The sequence below is a fragment of the Pogonomyrmex barbatus genome, unplaced genomic scaffold (assembly GCF_055798465.1).
Source record: "Pogonomyrmex barbatus isolate J1 unplaced genomic scaffold, ASM5579846v1 scaffold4, whole genome shotgun sequence".
Classification (NCBI taxonomy): Eukaryota; Metazoa; Arthropoda; class Insecta; order Hymenoptera; family Formicidae; genus Pogonomyrmex; species Pogonomyrmex barbatus.
In genome coordinates, this window is record NW_028297138.1 from 1701145 (window position 1) to 1722643 (window position 21499).

At 37.1% G+C, this 21499-nt stretch overlaps 2 protein-coding genes, 1 non-coding gene and 2 pseudogenes across 3 annotated transcripts; 2 read left to right on the top strand and 3 right to left on the bottom strand.

Moving 5' to 3' along the window:
* Nucleotides 1-686: 686 nt before the first annotated feature.
* On the bottom strand, nucleotides 687-1209 carry LOC148935604 (uncharacterized; annotated as a pseudogene).
* Nucleotides 1210-3717: 2508 nt separating this feature from the next.
* On the bottom strand, nucleotides 3718-7165 carry LOC148935605 (uncharacterized). The gene has a single exon (XM_089080919.1). The coding sequence runs from the start codon at nucleotides 4449-4451 to the stop codon at nucleotides 3732-3734; it is 720 nt and encodes a 239-aa protein (XP_088937045.1). The 5' UTR covers nucleotides 4452-7165; the 3' UTR covers nucleotides 3718-3731.
* LOC148935606 (uncharacterized) lies at nucleotides 7084-12199 on the bottom strand (annotated as a pseudogene).
* Nucleotides 8639-8710, top strand: TRNAT-AGU (transfer RNA threonine (anticodon AGU)). The gene has a single exon. It is a non-coding gene; the product is annotated as a tRNA-Thr (tRNA).
* Nucleotides 11221-20493, top strand: LOC148935607 (uncharacterized). The gene is made up of 3 exons (XM_089081147.1): nucleotides 11221-12972; nucleotides 19408-19740; nucleotides 19788-20493. The coding sequence occupies exons 1-3, from the start codon at nucleotides 12478-12480 to the stop codon at nucleotides 20007-20009; spliced, it is 1050 nt and encodes a 349-aa protein (XP_088937273.1). The 5' UTR covers nucleotides 11221-12477; the 3' UTR covers nucleotides 20010-20493.
* The last annotated feature ends 1006 nt before the right edge of the window (nucleotides 20494-21499 follow it).

A 21499-nucleotide genomic window follows, 5' to 3' on the forward strand; every position in this document is an offset into this window, starting at 1 on the left:
AACCTATCTACTCGAAGACTATCGTGGAGAATTCGTTGCTGGAGCGTTCTACGAGCACGAGTTGCATCGCGCGACTCATCCGGACGTGTAGAAAGTACTGCGTAGGAAAGGAGATAAGGTTTACGTCAAGTGGCTGGGATTCGATGGGTCACATAATTCTTGGATACACAAAAATAATGTGATTTAATTCGTTTATTGTAAACAAATATAAAAATATTTATATAAAAAATTTTAAATTCATTCATTTTATTGTAAAAACAAATAAAAAATATTTATATATAAATAAAATATATAAATAAAAATATATACAATAAGTCTTATTTTTTCTTCCATTACATTTTCGTAAAGAAACTATACAGATGGACTAACTATGATGAACTTAAGATAATATATAAAATGTATAAAACTACGGGAAATACGTACATATGTACATATAAGCTACAAGTACATATAAACTACAGAAATACGTACATATGTATATGCATACGTACATATGTGCATAAACTACAAGTATGTATATACATACGTACACACGTACATATGTACATATGTATATGCATACATACATATATACGTACGTACATTACATACTGTACATATGTACATACGTATATATAAACTATAAGAAATACGTGCATATGTACATATATATGTATAAAACTATATATAAAAAAATATATGTATATTACAAAGGTATTTATATTCGCCAATGTCCCCATGGTAACGTTTCCGTCGAATCCGGTATGATGTATCGTTTGTCATCGTATGGACTCAGAGCAATTTTTGACTCGGATACCGTATATACTTGGTGTAAATTGGATCTTATACATGACTGGCGACGAGTTATTTCGATCTCTTCATTCAAACATCGTGTATAATCATCGAACGTTATTGTTCGCGCTACGACGTTATTCTTTACACCTTTCGTCTTTTTGGTGTCTTTTTTACCATTCACTCTCATCGCATACATTTTCGCTCTGAGTCCGACAAATTCCGTCATAATCGCACCGTTATTTTCGTCCTTCATTAGGCCGGGTACTTTTTTATTCACGAGAGACATACCATATGCGTTGTCCGTCGGATAATCGCTCGTATCGAATCTAGCGATATCGCGTTTCATCGTCTCGTACACATCATCGCACTCAATGTGATATACAAGACTGTCTGTGTCGGTGTACATGATTTTACATCGCGATACAGCGGTAACATATATTCGTGGTGATATTCGTACAAGTAGATTTTTGATATATCGAGTATATACCCACATAAATCGGCTTGTTGAATTTTACCTCGAGTTTACGTAGTTTGACGGCGATTAAATTTTCCGCAAAGACGCTGCGGCTGTGGAAATTTGGTTTCGCGATCATTGCCTCCGCACCGTATCGTCCGTCCCATTTCGTTATCAATTTTACATACACGTGATTCCGGACATTTTCCATCGTTTTACCGAATACCGCGTTGTTCATTAATTTGTATACATTTTTTTCAAAATCGTTTTTCGCGCACATTCTAAGCTATGTATTAAGTTCGATGTAATCGCGGAGCCAAGTGGATTGAGCAAATTGTAGTACGCGGTGTATCTTTGCGATACGAAGATCGTGACGCGTACATTGCTGCAGGTTACGATAGTGGATGACATATCGCTTTTTGTCATATAGCGTCGCGAGAAGTTTATTCTGCCGCGTGCCGGGTGGTTTATCGCGCGTCGGACAGAAAGGTAAGTCAGTGTGTCGGTCGTGCAGATGATGCGGATACTCGACCTCGAGAATATAACCCGTAGACGAATCCGGAGCGATTGCACTCGCGTCAAAGTTCGCGATGTCTTCAACTCATCGAAATTTGGCATAGGGCAGCGGTTGACACATCGCCCATCCGTATAAATTGTTCACGTCGTAGTACATCAAATACGACGACGGTTTCGACGGGTCGTACGAATGCATGTACTTGTTATTGGCCTGCGTGTATCTGTTGGAACATTGACTGAGGCCGCGTATACCGCGCTCGATAAACATAACCATATCGATGTCGGTGAGCAACTCAAATTTTACACGCGTATGTTTCAGCATGGCGTCCCACATGAAACCTGGCAATGTGTAGTAATGAGCGGAATCGCGACTGTAACTTTTGATACAACTTTCACAGAAATTTTCAAAAACGTCGGCCAATAACAAGACATCAGTCTTCAAATATAGATCGCTATATTCGCCTAAGGTTTCAATAGAGAACCGCTGCCAGATGTTCACGGCGTGCGCGTAATCATTCTCCGACATTGTGTTACCGGTCAACGAGCTATGATTCGCGCGATGGTAGGCGCGGGTCCTGCAGCTTGTCCGCGCGATCCACGTATTCATAAGGAAAGACACCTTTACGCGTCAACAAATCAAAATCCTCGTTCGATAACGTGGAAAATTCGGAATGTAAAATTTTCAATTTCTCTCTACTTAAAAAAGATGTTAATTTATCGAGACTGGTACTCAAAAATTTGTACGAATCGATGAATCATAATTGTACATAATTTTGCGAATCTGATCTATCTTTGACATGTTTAATGAATGAAATATATTTTTCCTTTGTTATCGGCAGCACGTCAATTTTGCCTTCGTACGCCGTAGCTATTTCTGTGATAACAAAGTGCGCGTCATAACCGGATAAATTGTGAAAGACTATAGGAATGCAATATGATTTTTTATAGTTTAGATTGCAATTCGAATGTGCGAGTCCGCGGTAACGACCGGTAAAGTGGCAATGATCACGTACCCGCGTGTCGTCCGACGCAAATGATTTCTCACAAATGTGACAACGCGTCGCGCTACGGTATATCTCCCACTGATCTCTCGATAATGTTTCCATAGGGACATTCGCGGATAACAAAATTTTTATTTGATGCGCCAAATTTTCGAGTTGCCGAACGAACCATGCAACGCATGGCTTTGCTGCGACGAAATTGATACGCCGATAACGCATCGTCGCACGAGCATCGCACATAATATCCTACGCTAAATACCTTCTGCTGCTGTTGATATGTGTACGACGTGTTTTCTCTTTCCGGCTCCATTCTTCGCAGTGTACATTCAAGATCTGCGTAGATGATGAATGGAAGTCGTTCTTTGTTGCAGTAGTTCTTGAAGTCGAGCCACTTGTCCTCATTCGGCAGTCGGATGGCGCAATCGTTCATCCGTTCGCAATCCATCATATGCGATTCCAATTTCTCGGATGAATTAAAATAATGTAAACATCTGCAAACAGAAAACATGATTTTTTAGTATTTTTAGCATTTAAATTAACAATTATAAAATATTTTACATATTTTACATATTTTGTTAAAAAATGTGCATACGTACCGATCACAAAAGTAAATAAAAGTAAAAAGTATTTCTTGTGTTCTTTTTTACTTAGTTGCGAGTTCACAAGACGGGATAAGTTTTTGATATATGCCCATTATCGTCATGCGGATCCTGCACGTACAACAAATTTGCATGTTTCTCCATCTTCTTTGTTGTCAGATGTATTGAGAGAATCTCCTTTTCCTTGATACCGTAGACGTTGATAGAGATTTCGTTGAGATGTTCAAACTTTTTAATTTGATTCAACGTTATCGGAAACGTAATGTCTTGGAGATTTAACACCGTCGTATAATGTGGATACGATTCCCGATTTGTATGCCTTTCGACCGGATGCAAGGCCGCGACCACTGACCATGCGAAACACGCATTGTCCGTTGACTTGGCACGTTAATTACCGCTCTCTTTAACATAATTTCCCGGTAACTTGATGTAACACCCCGCGTGCATGGGATTATATTTATTAACATTAATTGTTAAATTTAATATACGTGATAGCGCCCATCCACTGTCGCGTTCTTGAAATTCTTCGAGCGATGCCAACGTAGGTTCGATGACGTGCTGCTCGTACCACTCATCCACATTTGACACTCGAAAGAGTTCACTATTTTTAGTGTTTATACTTTTATTGGCGCGTTTATCGCCCGTCACAAACTCGCCGTTGAACGCAGTGTTCACTTTTACATTATCGTGTCTTTCTACAATGTCTCGCACTCGTTCGAGCACTACACCATCGGCATCTTCCAAAAATCGTCGCGGCTCAATATAGTTCACGTTGATCACCGCACCAGTCAATATACGGCTTTCAAACGCCGTATCAATCTCGCGCCAAACGAGAGATCCATTGTCTCTACTGGTGCTCGCGTACTCGCCACCAACGTGCACAAAACGTCTTTCTAATTGTACCTTTGCACCCGCGAGTCTTGCGATCCTCGCCACCACAGATTGTCTATTTGCAACGATGAGTCGAGGACGCTTAACACGCTTAAGTTCTTCGAGTTGTTCGATGCACTCGTCGCATTGTTGCAGCCACGCGAAACACTCCACCAAAGTAGCGACTTGGCTGCATTGTTCTAGCAGCTCGCGTTCCACTCGCTCGAGATGTTTCATTTTTTATACTATGTCCCACGAAGCACTTGCACTTGCACGTGATTTATCCATAATATCGTCTTTTTTACGCGGTGCAAATTGGGCACATGTTACATGACATTATTATATATACGGACTGACTGCAATTGGAGCAAAATCGACCGTTTAACGCATCAAGAGTATTTATCTCATGCTTCCTAACGGCATACATTATTCCAATGTCAGTGTCTGTCAGACGAACTATGCATTCGGCACATATAATTAGAGCACCACCCGTCGAATAATAAAATTGAATTGTGCAATGTTTTCTATTATTATTCAGTACAAGGAATTCCGAACGCGTAACAATTTTCTTTGCATAATCTGTTAGCTCCTCACTCTGATCACTTATGCAATCACTGTCGTCAGATAACGCGTGCTCATCATCTTCAATATCAATGTCAATGTCAATATTTCAACATTCTCAATTTCTTCTTCTTCATCTCCCCACACGTCCATTATATTCGCGATGTCTTCCATGTCCATATTTATCACATTCAATATTCGCACCGTCAACTATTTTTTCACACAGTATCGCGATCGATATTCGTTTCGAGACTTCCGAGATCTACTGTGATTCCGTGTGCCCAAGGATCTACTATATATATATTGTCTATAATTTCATTGTCTCTTTGTCGAACTCGAAGCATGGTCATAGGTTTTCCGAATCATAATTTTGATTTTTTGTAGCAGTCCAAGTTTTCCCGTTTTTTTTTCTCCGATAAGAAGATTCGATAGAAAAGATTTGATGACTTTTTTTTTAAAGAGCTTTTTTTTCAAGCATAACTTGAAAGTAACAGTTGGAATAATATCAATCGATATCCGGAAATAGTTTTTTTCAACATAAAAAGAAACTTGGTATTTATGATGGAATTATTTATCGGTGTAACATCGATAAAAAATCGTATTCAGTTTTATAGTTTCCGTTCCGTCTCACTGTTAAAATTTATTTGGCTCTTACGTGAAAACTTGGACTTGACCAAACAGGAACGAGCATGTTTCAATATTTATTATTAGGAAAAAATTAAGAGAGAAGAAGTGTCCATTTACCGACTTATTTTTATTGAATAATGGATTTTTCGAGATTGTTTGAAATTAACTCGTTACAACATGTACATTTCTTTAGCAGCCGAATTATTGGCGCTTCTCTTACCATGCTGTGACACGTACAATTGTCAATGCTATTTTTTTTAAATCGGGACATTATTATAAATCTTCCGAATCGCAATTTGTTTAGGTACATTATTTTCATTAAATAACGGATTTTTCGAGATTGTTCGAAATTAACTCGTTGCAACATGTACATTTGTTTATAGCAACCGGATTATTGGCGCTTCTCTTAACATGCTGTGACACGTATAGTCGTCAATATTTTTTCTAAATCGGGACATCATTATAAATCTTCCAAATAGCAATTTGTTTAGGTACATAGCAGCTGGAATATCGGCGCTTTTTTTTCCTTTTTTTTCCTACGTCAATTTCTACAAAAAATATCTTTTCTAGCAGCTCTTCCTAGACAAAAAAAGACCCCCTTCCTCCTTCCCCCTCAAAAGTACATTCCAAAGGACCATCGACAAAGCATTCCCCCTTCCCCGTGCTTATCAGTTATTCCCTCTCCTTTACCCCTGCGTCCCCGAGTTACCCCGCACACCCGCACCCTGCTCGGAGCTCCTGGGTTAGAACCGACCTAGTATACCTACTATAATGTTCAATACATCATCATTATCTTTTACACAATTTTGCGTTTCTAAATGTTTAAAAAATTTTGTATTAAACTGCTTTTTAAAGGCACACATGAATTGTACAGGTCGGATTGGAACAATTACCTTTGTCTTGCTGTCGAACAGAACTAAAGAAATTTTCAATACAATCTTGATTCAGTTTGCGTGTTTGAAGATATGGAAAATTATAATTTTGTAAAATTTGTCAAATTTGAATTATACTTTTAATAGTGATTTGCCAGCATTCAAAGCATTTTACTTTTATATATGTATTATTACTTTTTAATACTTTTTAATACATTTTAAAAAGTATAACATTTGTTCCAAAAATTGCATTTGTTTTTCATTTCCGGTGAAAACTTTATCATATTCTTTTGGATTATTTATCGAAGACAAATTTAATATATCAAACAATTTATCAAAATTATCGATTAAATCTATAGTTTCAACAGCTTCAGTTGGAAGAAGACATTTGTGTACACATACGCAATGGCAGCTACATGATTACTAAAAACTTGTACAGCATATTTAACTTTCATTTTTACAAAATTATTTGATTCAATATGATTCATTAATAATTTCGGAGCTATTTTAATCCATTGTTTACTATCTCTTTTATAAAAATCTATATATGAGTCCATGAAGCTGTTTTATTATTAATTTGAAAATTATGTTTTAATAGATTATTTCGCGTTGCTTTTAATAAATATGGAGTATCAAAAATATAAAATATGTTTTCATCATCAACTATCAAACTTGTATTATCTATAGAAATATTTAATTCATGTGATAATTGAATAAAATTTGAACCCATGTCGATAATTAATGCATGCACGATACCGCCACTGTTTTTTAATTTAATTATAGTATTAAACAAAAGATCTTTCAATATTTTACTGGAGTAGACAGTCTATATAAAACAAAAACAAACGGATAGTTTCCAGTTGCCTAACAATGTTACGTGCCATTATATTAAAGCACTTTTTGCAGGTAAGCTTGATTTTGTATCATCAGTATCTTCAAAAGCAATTATTTCATCACTAGATTCGTTATGAAAAAGATAAGCTTTCAAACTCATTTCATCTGCACACAATATGCAATAACACTCCATAACTGATAATGAGTTTAATTTAACTTTAAGTGCTTAAAAAATTTTATTATTTATTCCGGGTACAATATTCCACGTTTCTGTAAATAATTGTAGAGAACATACCGAAAGCAATGCAATTGATTTTTTTTTAGTTCTCTATAATTTCGTGGACTTACGAAATATAATGATAATGCAAACTTTTTAAATTCACGGTTATATCTTCTGCCACGTTTGCTTCTGCATTGTGCTTCAATTTGAGCAGCTAATATTTTATAAAAACTATTAGATTGTAATAACTTACAACCTAATTTTTTCAAGTAGTCGAATTCGTCCTCTTCTTTAGTTGGATTTTTTTTGGTATTCTTCTTGTCCAATCGAAGACGTCATATTGTTTCTTACAATTTATTTTGTGTCTTCAACTTTGCGATTTTCATACGCAATTTTTTCTTCCTGAACTATTCTCTGATTTGGATTTTTTTTTCTTTTCCTAGTTGATATTCTTCGATAGTATTCTTAGATGTACTCCTAAAATATGTTAAAATTACAATTAAGATTAAAATCAAATATAATTATTTATTTAAAAAATTTTTAATTTCTGAAATTTTAGATAATAAAAATTTAAAAAAAGATTATTAATAGATACAAAAATCTAGTTTTGCTAAGATTTGTCATTGGTTATTTTTAATTTAGTTTAAAACTTATATTCGCCTTATCACATTAATTGTTTATAATGCAAATATGTTAAAATAAATTTCCTTACAAAAAAAAACGAATAGCAATAAGATTAAATAAAATATAAGATTATAAGATTATAATATAAGATTAAAGAATTAAAACATACATATTTGCAAATTCTAATCATAATTTTTTATAAAAAAGTTAATACTTTTATTAAGTAAATAAAATTTCATAAAAATAAATATTTCTCAAATGGCACAGAGAGTTCAAAAAGAATTTATTTGTATGTTACTTGTATGTCATCAATTCTGAATTCAAATACAAAAATTTTCAAATGCAAAAAAATTTTCGCAAAATAATTACGAGTTTTCACGACTGGTTCGTGGTCGGGTCCCGTCGTGACGCACACCCTCTCTTCTTATTCAGGGGCTCGAGCCATGCTTGATGCAATCTCTCCTATCGTGCTCCAGGAGGATTATTTGTATATTTGCCAATGGCGTTGGAGGGTGTCGCCGCTGCAGTCCGACCTGCATCCATCGAGAGAATAGGACCATCATCTCTCTGGAGTACCGGTCGTGGAGATTCGAAAGAATACATATATATATATGTATATTGTAATATATCATTGTATTGTTGACGTGTTATTCTAAACACGTTATTTGCGATAAATATCGTCACATGCCTCGGTAGTCGAAAGGATAAGATGCCTGCCCAGTAAGCAGGAGATCCAGGTTCGATTCCTGGCTGAGGTGGTATTTTTTCGCAAAATAATTACGAGTTTTCACGACTGGTTCGTGGTCGGGCCCCGTCGTGACGCATTCTCCCTTCTTATTTGGGGCGCTTTACCAATCGACGACGTCTCGCTCTCCTCGAATCTTCTCCTTTCGCACCCCTGGATGGCCCCTGCGTACACCGTTTCGCGGTCTAGTGAAAAGGGATTCCTTCGCGATCTTACGGTCGTTGCCCCTCTCTTTTCGGAAATTAGCGCCACAGCGCAATCGGCCAATAAATCTTTTGTTTCACACCCACCCTTATGACCTTATATGGCACATGGTCTTCTCTTTAATTGGTTGTTCCTCCCTCCGGAAAGATCCCTTATTTTATGTACATCTCAGATGTTGGAAAAAAAGTAGAACTTATGACCATGTTTTTACTGGCTGCGAGATTTATTAGAAATTTTCATTTATATTCTTGTGTGTGAGAGAATTTCCTAATTTTTATTGCTGTTCTCTCCCTATCCTATCCTATCCATTTATGTCTTCTGTAATGATCTTTGTCTCATTTTTCGAGACTGTGTCATATATTTTTTCCAGAGTCTGGTAGAAATTTTCTTTCATTTCCCTCTCATGTTTTTCTATCCGGACAGCACATATTTATTATTGTTATGTTGAAAAAGTAGGTGTGCAGCCTTAATTTGCGTATTCTTTCATTAACCTAAAAAATCCATTTGATTTTCTTGTCCATGATAAATGTTATTCCATATTCCTTAGCATCTTGTTCCTTTCCGCTGTATAATATTATACGTGACCTGATATCTCTTATGCTATTGCCACTTGGTTTCTTGGATTGCTGTCACCGCTAGTTTTTATTTTTGTATTTCTTTCAGCAGTGCGGTCCGAGCTTCTGGCTTGTTAAGAGTTCTATGTTCCGAGTTTATATTCCATATTTCTTTGTTTAAGTCGTCTTCACATCGGTCGATTTCGGAGGTTTCCCTAAAGATTTCGAGGTATCGTTGTCTTTTGGGAATAGATAACCGGCCTACTGCCCAACCTCCTTATATCGGGGAACCATTTCTCCGTACTTCGGTCAGCCTTGCTTTCTATTGGGATTAACTACCCAATCTCTGGTAAGGTTGCTCAGATTCTCCAGGATTCGCCCGTGTAGCCTTCTGCTTCATGAAGGTGAGGATAACAATTGAACAGAAGAGGCTATGCAATGCTAACTGAAGTCAGCAGCGTGTATTGTGCATACACTACTCCATTTGAACTGCTTCTGAATATATACCGAATATATACTGAATATATTCTGAATATATATGATTATCTATTTTTTTGGTCTTGAAAGTTGCGGACAAAATAAAAAAGGCAATCATAGGATTGAAAGCAAGGATTTCTTTTTCTAGCCTTAATAAGCTCAGAGAATTAGTTAGTGTCCACAAAAATCGTCTTCTTGTTTTATTGATAAAAATGTGGTATAAATAATAATATAAATATCTTGTAAAGATTGCAACGTGACATATGTTGGACAAACTTCCAGACAACTAAAAACAAGGAACCTAAACATCATAATTATATTAACAAAAACGTAGTTGCGTCTGTGATTACAGATCACAGATTGCAGTATAATTACGACTTTGATTTGGGAGAACATAAAAACTTTGGATAGAAACCGCTCTTAGAGAAAAAATTAATCTTAGAGATGTTGTTTATAAAGAAACAGAAAAATAATCTTAACTTACAAATAGACATGGAATTTCTATATCACGCGTCTCTCTCATAAATGAAATATAAATATTATGTTAATAGTTGTCGTCAATAGTTTGTCGGTTATCCTTGTTTGTGATGGTCGTGGGGAATTTTATTTTCTATTTTTATCTTTATTATTACTGTTTATTTTTTATTTCATAATTCAATTTTATTTTTACGCATGAACTCGCGATGGCTAAACTGGGAATTTTTCCTATGATTTAATTGTGTGTAATTTTAATTTTTATTATGTTAGACCGTGATTTTCACGTTGTTGTCTTAATAATTATTTTTTTATTCATTGTGACTTGAGTGTAATATGAAATTCTTTGACGTGTCTTTCGTATGGCGAATGATTTATTGTCATAATATTCTTGTACATTAGTCACAGATTATAATGTGGAGTTTTTGGCTCATACATAAGTTACTAAAAAATATTTTGACTGGCCTTTTTTTGCCGGTTTTGAAATCGTTGTGAGCTTATTCCGATTTCTATCGTAGCTGATCATCACCATGCGAATGCAACAGGTGACACCCGTTTGATCACGTCACGATTGACCACTAGCCACTCACGGTGCCTGGAATTTTTCCATTGTTCAAACACTGTGAGTAGTTAGTGATCAATCGGAACGTGCGATCAAACGGATGTCACCCGAATGCAACATGCGATATTTTTCGATGTATATCGCGATTTTCGTTTCTTTATTGTTATTGGACTGTTTTGATATAATATATATAACATTTGTTTTTGCTAAAAATAGTTTCAACATTGAGTCGAAACATACACTTTGAAGCACAGATAAAATTTTAGTATAATAAAAAACTTCTATAAAATGATTACGCATCATTATTATCATTGTTGACTCTTATTAATCGGTTTTTATTTTCTTTGAGTTATTTGTCATTATTATAAGTTGTATTATAATTTCTTCTGCCTAATTTATTGACCGTAATATGTAATCTTTGATTAAATAATAAATAAAAATTGCACAAATTTCTAATTCATCATTGTATGTAATCATTTTTATCAAGAAAATCTAACAAAAATAAATACAAATGAATTAAAAATAAATGCATTAAAATGAATGTATTAAATGAATTGAAAATAAATGCAAATAAAATGAAAATACTAACCATTTCTTATCTTTCTTATCTTTTTTTTTAATGCGTTTTTTACTCGATTACAAATGTTAAAGCTACCGACATTGCTGTTCATGTAAGCGTAGAAGTTAAAACGATCCCCCAGAGGCTGTCTTCCCCCAGGGACTGTCTTCCCCCAGGGACTGTTTCTTCTTCGGGGGAGATGGTACGAACTTTGCGAACCTGGGATACTCGAGCGAACGCGACCCCCATGGGGGGGGGGGCATTGCACGTGTGCGTGTGTGTATGTAGGGGGAGCATGTTCAGTGGAATGGACGGGTGAGTATGTTTCGATCGGTTATCGAAAGCCGTAAAACCGAATAGAGAAATGGAAAACCTCGAGAAAAAATCCGGAAAGAACACCAATATAACACTAATTTATATGGAAATAAACTTCTTAAAGAAGATTTTTATTGACCCAGGGTGATTGGACAGGGCATGCTTGAGAGGATATGATCCCGCCCCCCTCCTACGTCATCATCAAACGACGGACGGGCCACTGAGTTGCCGGTATGCTCGGTGAACCTACGAGCTATCGCCGAAGATAGCTCGCAAGGGCGTATCACCTGCCTCCAGCCCGGAGCCATCCAGATGGGCGGTATCGCCGACACCATCCACGGCGACGGGAGCAAACATATCTGAGATCTTCTCAGATCTGAAGAAGGAATACTACATCATCTCTATCTCCTCCCGGATGTCCGGACACTTGTCCTTAAAGAGGACTAGGGGACGCCCCCTGACTACGGGGGAGAGTATGTCTTGCTAAGATGAAACGACAGCACATAGAGTTACGGAAGAAGGAGGCGGCGATGAAGGGGCTTTTCGAGACCATCGAAGAACCGGGAAAGACCCTCAAAACTTGGCCCGCGGCCTGAATCAAGGAGGACCCTTTGCTTACGAAGTAGATAAAGGAGATGACGGCTCTTGCTCTTTTTGAGGGAATCGAGGATCGGATGACACAAGTTGTCAAGGTGGCAAATTCTTCGAAGAACCTCAAAGGGGGCTTCGTGAAGGTGTTGAGGAAGGCCAGCAAGGTCTCCGTTGAGTACGGGACGGGATGGTTGAGCCAGGAGCTGGTGAGGCGCACGGACGGAGACGAGGAAACTCGTTTTCTATCCACCGAAAATGCGCGCCTCAAATGGGAGATGGAAGCCCTCCGCAAGAACGTTAAGGCCTTCCAGAGAGAATTGAAGGAGATGCATCGACACGCCGGTGCGCCCCCTCCTCCAAATCGACACGAGGCTAACATCGACCCCCTTTCTCGGCGGCGAGGAACCGCCAGAGAGAACGAGACAGAGAGAGGCGGGAGTGGAATCCCACTCATATCTCTAAAAGCTATGATTCGGGAAAGTCGGAATATTCATCTCCGGGCCTCTTTCGAAAAGAGAAGCGGAGAAAGAGGAAGAAGAGTCTAAGGACGTCACCAGCCTGCGGAGAGACGGATCCTCCTAGTGGAGGTGACCATGAAGAGGGTGGTGGCCAGATTCGGTGTGGGTCAGACGGGGATCGAGCCCGCTGGCTCAGCACGGGGGAGGAGGGGGGAGGGGGTGTTAGGGTTTCGGCTCCTATGCCATTGTTCCCACCGGAGGGCGTGGGAAGGGAGGAAAGGTAGGCCGGAAGGGCTAGGTGTAGGCCAGATGCCTCTCTCCACGCAAGATCTCCGTCCTTCAACCCGCAAGGGGAGAGAGCATCATAGGCGAAGGTAGTGGGGACGGAAAGTCCGAAGGAGTGGTAAGGAGAAGCCCCCCCCCCCGGTCCACAACACTGCGGCCCAAGGACGCAGCGAGGGCGACATCTGGCAGATGTCGGGAAAAAGAAAGAAGAAGAGGAACAGAAAGAGGCCTCGCCTGGTCCGAAGATGGGTGCGGTCGTGATGATCGTATCATTAGGGGGCTCCTATGCCCAGGCCATGATTATGGTCCGCCAGAGCATTGATTTGGTGGAACTGGACATACAAAATACGTTGATAAATTACAGAATACGTTGCAATATTCCAATATTGCATCTTTCTCAATTGTCAATATAATAGTATCCTTATATATTATACTTATTTCTTTTATAAACTATAACATTTCATGTATTTTTGAATTTATATTTTTGACAGGATGGAAATCAAAGAAACAAGTTGTTAATCAAAAGGCACATCTTGGCTTGGTCTTATTACTTCTGTGTAGAATAAACAACGAGTACAGTCAAAACGTAGATATGTATGTGTTTGTTTCTTTACAATGTTATTTCTCACAAAATGAATTTTAACATTAGAATCGTTGATCTCAATTGAATTATAAAAGGTATTCAATTACTAATTTCCTATTTTTGATATTTTTTAATAAAGAATTTATTATTTCTTTTATTAAAAAATTAATTTTATTATATTCACATATTATAAATATTCTGTAGTATTTATAAAATGTACAAAAAAGAAAAAATTAAATAATTAGCATGGCTCAAATAGCACCATCAGCGATTTTAATGTTAAAGTATAAATTATTAAATTTATATATTATATAAACACTGATACCACATAAGCATCCAAATCGAACGTAACTACAATAGACTCTCTTATTCGGTTATTTTAAGTAATTACAATTTAACCGGGCACATTTTCAATCAATCAAATCAAATTTGTATAGAAAATTGCTTTATGTATAACGTTTGAATAATGTTATTATACTTTTTATGTTAAAATAGCCATTTTTTTTAAACAAAACATATGCATAAGAAATATTTATATATAATGTATATTTTTCATTAATTTACATAAATGATATTTTGCAAATGTTCGATCATTTATCAACAGATCATTTATTTATCCGGCATCCGCCTCAATTAATAAATAGTCTACTGTATATATTGTATTGTATTATACTCTATTGTATATTACTGTATATTACTGTATATTATTGTATGTATTATTCAGTATATTTTTATTTACGATTTCATTTATTACTATTTCTAATAGTTTTATATAGAATGTTCCATTTTAAATAATTTAATTTTAATATCTCAAAAACTAAGACCAATAGGCAAAAATGTTTCTGAAAAAAATTATAATATATGGTCTGGAAAAGGATAAATAATTGCAAAATTAATATTAAAAAAAAAACTCACTTTTTTAAGAATATATTATTACGATCGAATGATGATCTGCTCGTCACTGCCTTTCAAATATTGATCAGAAAAAAGATCATTTCTAACCGATACAATTATTGTTTTAGAGATTTCGAGAGTGAAGGAGCGAAACAACTGCGCTTGTTTATGTGATCTTTATTTCTTGTTAAATATAATAATAATAAAATTCTTCTGTTCCTTAAGTAGTCCTTGTTTATTTCGCGAGTGAGTGCGGGAGTGAGTGGGAGAGAATTGTGCACGGGAAATCGTGCGCGTTTTTGGGGGCTCATCTGAGATATAAAACATAGCGAAGCGATAAACTGTGCTGGCTGTGACTGGCGGTCCATAGCGAGCGATGAGCAGCGTCAGTGAATACAGACGGCATATCAGAGAGACGGATGGCAACGAGAAAGGGAGCCTGTATGCGCTCGGAAAAATTGGAAACAACGAATCTGGAGATAATCCTCCAGCATCTGACTCTGGAGGAACTTCGTCTTCTAAGAAAGGAGCGCGTGAGTAGTATCAGGAAGTGGAAATTTGTTGTCTAACCAATAAAGAGAGACTGTGCAGCATTCAGAGAAGCAGGCCAGTTTATCCCCATTTCAAATTTTAGTCGCACAGATGGTTTCAAATTAAAATCTGACACATATGGCGAAAATGTCCCGATTCAAGAATTTATGGCACAATTTAATTTGATTGCGCGTACGAATAATTGGAGGAATTTGGAAAAAGTCCTCGTCTTAGCTTTGTGTTTAAGAAGGAAGGCACACGCGGTTTTGAAGAAGAAAATGGAGTTGGAGAAGTCGCAATTTAATAAATTAATAGCGAAATTAGAATTCCAATTTGCTGAAAGACTTTTGACATTAACTAATTACATGAAATTTATAAGTTAGAAACAAAATTTTGGGGAAGACCTTGCTTCTCTCGACTCTCGAATTTAGAACGTTTGTCTTGTCTTGCCTATCCAGAATGTTTGCCGAGCTTATAAGATTGCATGTTCAATTTATCGTCGCGCTTACGTAAAACAAACTCTGTAAAGGTTTATGTCTTTGAGAGGCACCATTAAAAGGACAATGGTGGGAAAATTAAGGAAAACAGGTTTCCAAAGGTTTAGGAAAGGAACAGTAACAAGAATCGGTTTTGTAAATGGGCAAAAGTTTTCAAAAATATTTAATGAAAAAATAAAATATTTAATGACAACAGATAACATTTAATATACAAAATAATATCATCTGTTAATTTTAAAATGAGGTTGAGATTCCCTCAAAGTAAGAAGAAGTGTCGACAATGCGTTGCCAGAGCATTTCCGGTCATAATGTTCCTCATTTTCTTACATAAAGCAAAAAAATTCGGACTAGCCAAGCTCTGCGAGAAAAAATCACGAAGCTCAGCATTTGAAATAAGAAACTCCAAAAGGAAGGCATTTTTCTTTTGGCAATTTAAATGGCGATTTTTTTTCGAGATTTTGTCGAGGGACACATATATTTTTAAAATTGATACGAGCTCCGATATTTCGATTTCTAATAGGAGATTAGTTAGGTCATCTAGATAATGGATACAGTTAGAAAATAGGAAATTTAAATATCCTACTGAAGAAGAGGTTTCCGTTAACTTCAAGATTTCCCTAGAGGTAGAATTAGGAAAGGTCTCTCTAGAGTTTTTCATATATGTGGCGGAAATAGGAGATGAACGTACTTTGGGGGCGGATTTTTTTGTTAAAGTTAGACAAAATGAAATCTTTGATTCAAATTTTGATTAAATCGATTTTGGAAGTGAAAAAAATGGATTTTTATTAAATTTCTTCAAAAGAAGTTCTGAAGAATTGGACAATGAATAAAAGAAACATTTTTCAGAATTCAGTGAGTTTCAAGATGTCTTCTTCAAAAACATTGTGATAGGTAATTGTTCGGTTATCGAGCACTCTATTTTTGTAGAAAAGTCGAATCCTATCAAGCAGGTTTTGAAACGCATTTCTTTATAAATGCGTGAAGTAGAAAAAATCCGCGAAGAAATAAAGCAACAAGGAATAATTGACGAAGCTCGTAGCTTTGGGTTTCACTTGCAATTATAAGTCAAAAAGAAAGAACATTAAGATTTTGTGTTAATTACAAGGAATTCAATGCTGTTATTGAGAAAGGTTTTTGTTAAGACTCGCTGCTAAGAATCGATGATCTGGTTGATCAATTATCTGAAAATCCTTGATTTTCTATTCTCGATTTAAAAAGCGATTATTGGCAGATAAAATTATGTTCCTACGATACAAAAGAAATAGCGTTTTCTATTGGTTTGTGATATTTTATTGTAATGCAACAACAATGCAAATTTCAGAGTATGTAATTCTCCGGCGACTGATAATGAAAAAAAAATTCGCCAAAACAAAATTATTATTATAATAGTGTTGTGGCCGAGCAGTGATCCACTCGTTTTTGGTCCTCATGTTAAAATAATATATATACAAATAATGTTTGAGTAGTGTCCGAGTAATGTTGAGTAGATCGTTCCTTGCCAACGCGCTATTGTTTATGATTACTATTGATTTATTGATTGAAGAGATTCGACTGAGATTCGTGAGAGATAGTTTTGAGAAGTTTTGAAATTGTAAAACGAGCTATATAAATTGATGAGCTTATTAAAGTTCGTTCTTTATATACGGTCTCTATTCATTTACGCGTATCGCATGAGTAAGTGTTGTGCGAGTGACCGCCGCGGAAATTAAATAATTTATTTTAATGTTATTACCTTCAGCAAAACTTTTGAATTAGTTTATCTTGATGATGTTGTAACGAAGCGCTCCTTCGCTTCGTCATTTCTTATAACTCCCTCGACCGAACACCTGTCGAGAACCGCCGATCACTGAGCGGAGTGACACGAAGTCGCAAACTGGCACTTGCCACATTTTTAATTTTACGTACAAAAAGATTCTCCGAAACATTTCGAAGGATAAGTTCGGTGTATTCGAGTACCTCTTCTACAAATCCATTTCTACTCCACGATTTTTTTTACCATCCTGGAAGGAGAGTCCTCCCCCGAGATCGGCCAATCCGAATCCGTTCCGTACCAAAATACCGCGGCCGATCTCGAATAAAAGGGGCTCACTTTCTACAGAGAGCACCTGTTCCGTTTTCGAATTCTCGAGCACAGCACACGGAGAAACCGAGAGATTCCGAATCCGAAAACCAAAAGATTATCAAAATGTATGCCTCAGCACAACCGAGTGCGTTCGACAATGCTATACCGTCCCGTTTACCTCCCGGAGGAATTTTTCGAAACACTGGGGTGCTCTCTAGCACTGCCGAGTACGCTCGATCGTAGACCTCCGCTTAAATCACTCTCCGAAACGTTGCCGAGGTGCATCTCTGCACAGCCAAGAACGCTCGGCTTCAATCTCTCGATAATTTCATCAGGGCTCTCCCTGACAAGACATCGAACACCAGGGTATTCCCTGGCCTCGTCGGATCGCCCGACAAAATATATCTCCGCGGTAAACAGGAAAATACGAATCGGGGGTATCCGGCTGTCGGAGTGATAGCATTTCCGAGATACACATCCTCGCAGTGTTAGAATTAGCTGTCCGTTGACAGCTCGTCGTAAACGTAAATTAATATAAGAAGTCATAATTATGAATATAAATATTTTAATGTAATAAAAATCAACTTAAAATTATAAATAACAAATTAATTTTTAATAAAGTATTAAATAAAGTATATTTAAATTTAAATTATTTCAAAATAATTTTCATTATCATCGATTAACTTAAGAACTTTACGACTTTATTGGAATTGATTAATCGCATTTTATTGACAAATTTAACAACAAAGGCGATTGGTCAATTCCATTAGAATAATAAAATTATTAAGTTAATCGACGATGAAAATTAAAATAAACTAATTTAAATGTTTCATTAAAAATTTATTCCTTATGCATTAGTTTTAATTAAATTTTTATAATATTAAAATTTAATAAACTATTTATATATATTAATATATATATATATATATATATATATATATATATATATACATACATACACATATATATAGAAATATTTTGTATGCATATAAAAATTATATTAATTTGTAAATATCATTTAAAATTTTTATTGATTTTGTTAAGTTTTTATTATTTATTAAATAATTTGTTGTAAATAAGAAATATGTAATAACATTTCTTATTTTTTGCTCATTCTAATTTCGCGTGAATTTCTTCATGATTTACGGCATAAAGCGTATTTATATCATTTTTTATAAATTGTAAAGACATACTATTATAATGTCTTTTACCATGTTAGATTATCTCAATTAATCAATCGACCAATTTTTCAGTGAAATTAATCTATCACTTTTATCCTTAAATTTATCGATAAATGCGATTGATCAACTCCAACAGAATAATAAAATTATTGAATTTATCGATGATGATGGAAATTATTTTAAAATAAACTAAATTTAAACGTTTCATTAAAAATTAATTTCTTATGTATAATTTTTAATTAAATTTTTATAACAATAAAATATTTAATTTAAATTAATAATTGTGACTTCCATTTCCGGAGTGGGTGTTTGCAGAATAGTGTGCAAGAGTGGCTGTTAAGATTGAGGTGGAGTGCGAGAGAAAAATGCAGTTGGCGGAGAAAAGTGTACGAGGAGTGAAAGAGAGGACCGGAGAGAAGAAAAAAGGAAAGGAAAAGACGAAGTGTGGGAGTAATAAAGATAATGAAAAGGGCACCGGAAAAGGAAGCGGCGGAAAGAGCGGACAGGGAGGAGAGAGAGTACTTTCAAAGAAGCAAGATAACCCCGAAATCACTGATGAGGGTCCAGAAAGGGGGAGGGGAAAGGGACATTAAGATGGCTTTGGAGGGCTGGATAGAGGAATTTAAGGGAAGATGGGATAGGATGGAGGAGAGTCTGAAAAGCATCAGGAGAGAATTGGAAGAGATGAGAAGAAAGGAGAGGGAGTGGAGGACAGAAAGGGAAAGAATGGAAAAGAGAATAGGGAAACTGGAGCTGAGGGAAAAAGGTTTAAGGATAGGGGATGGGAAAGGGAAAGTTGAAGAGCTGGAGAGTAGAGTAAGGCCGCTGGAAGAAGGGAATGGAAAGGTGGGAGGAAGTAAGAGTGGCAACGAGTAAAGGAGAGGGTGAGGAGCTTGGAGAGCGAGAAGGATAGAAGAGAGAGGTTTGAGAGGAGGAATAATGTAGTGGTGAAGGGCTTTAAGGATCAAGAGAAAGATGCAAGGAAGAGGATGGAGGAGATGTTCAAACAGATAGGAGCAGATGTGAAAGTGGAGGAGGTGAGGGTTAGGACCGGGAATGAGGAGAGAGAGGGATGGCAGTGGTGAGGCTGAGGGAGAGTGATAAGATAAAAGAGAGGTAGGGGGAAGAAGAGAGAACTGAAGAAGGGAAACATATGGATTGAGGATGACCTGACGTGGGAGGAGAGAAGGTCCAGATGGAGGTTTAGGGAGGTGGTGATGGCGGAAGAGATGAGAGGAGCGAAGGTATAGCTAGGGAACGGAAAGGTGATGATTGAAGGAGATTAGTGGTTTTGGGACGAGAAGGAAGGGGTTTTGAGGGATAGGGAAGAAGAAAAGGGAGAGAGGGAAAGGAGAATTCAGAGGAAGTAGGAAAGATGGCAGATTGAAGGAGGAAGGAGAAAGAAAGAGGCTGGGGGAGGGAAATGAGAGGAACGGGTATTGTAGGATTGCTTTTTGAAACATGGCAGGGCTCAGAAAGAAAGATGAGAATTTCTGGAGAGGGCTAGAGGATTGAGATGTGGTAGTTATGTCGGAGACATAGGTGGAGGAAAAAGAACGAGGAAAATTGAGAAAGTTGCCGAAGGGATATAAATGGGAGGTACAGCTGGCAAAGAGAAAGAATAAAAAAGGAAGGGCGATGAGAGGGATGATGATGAAAATGAGAAGGGGAATCGAAATGATAGAAGAGGGAGGAGGATCTGATCTCGAGAGTAATCAAATTAGGGGGAGAGAAGTGGAGAATTATTATAGGAATATATTATAGGAATATATGTAAATGAGGATTTGGGAGAGAATGGGAGTATGAGCGGAAGGGAGCAGTAGGGGAATTAGGACGATAGTGAGGGGACAGGGTAATGTGAGAACGGGGATGCTGGAGGGTTAGTGGGAGGGAGATGATGACAGAGAAGAGGATGAGGGAAGGAGATCAAAGGATGGTAAAGTGAGTAGAGAGGGTAGATGATTGGTAGGCAAGACGAGGTGGGATGGTATATATTTAATATAGCGGGAAGGGGAGGGAACGTATTCGAGAGGAAGAGGGGAGTCAGTTGTGGATTACGTAATAGAGGACCGGATGGGATAGAATAGAAAAGTTAAGGGAGAAAAAGGTGGAAATCAGATCATTTTTCGGTGGTCTGGATTAAAGGAGAGGACGGGGGGGTAAGAAAGGGAAGGGGTGAGGGGAGAAGGAGGTGGAGGTGGACAGAAGAGGGGAAAGGGTTATTCAGAGAGAAGATAGAGGAGTTGTGGAGGGGGGAGAGAGGGAAGGGGGTTGAATTGGAAGAGAATGAAAGAGGGGATACAAGGGGTGCTGAGGGAGGGGCAAGGGGTAGAAAGGAAAAAGGAGGATGATGGGATGAGAAGTAGTGAGTGCAAGAAAAGACTAAAGAAAGACTTTAGGAGGTGGAAAAAGGGAAGGGGGAAGGAAGATACAGAAAATGCAGGAGGGAGTATAATGGATTGTGCGAAAGGAAAAGGAAAGAGGAGAGGTGGACAGAGGTGGTAAGACAGGCGAAAACGGAGAGACAGGTTTAGGAGGTGATGAACGGGGAAAGGAAGAGGAGAAGGCGAGTAAA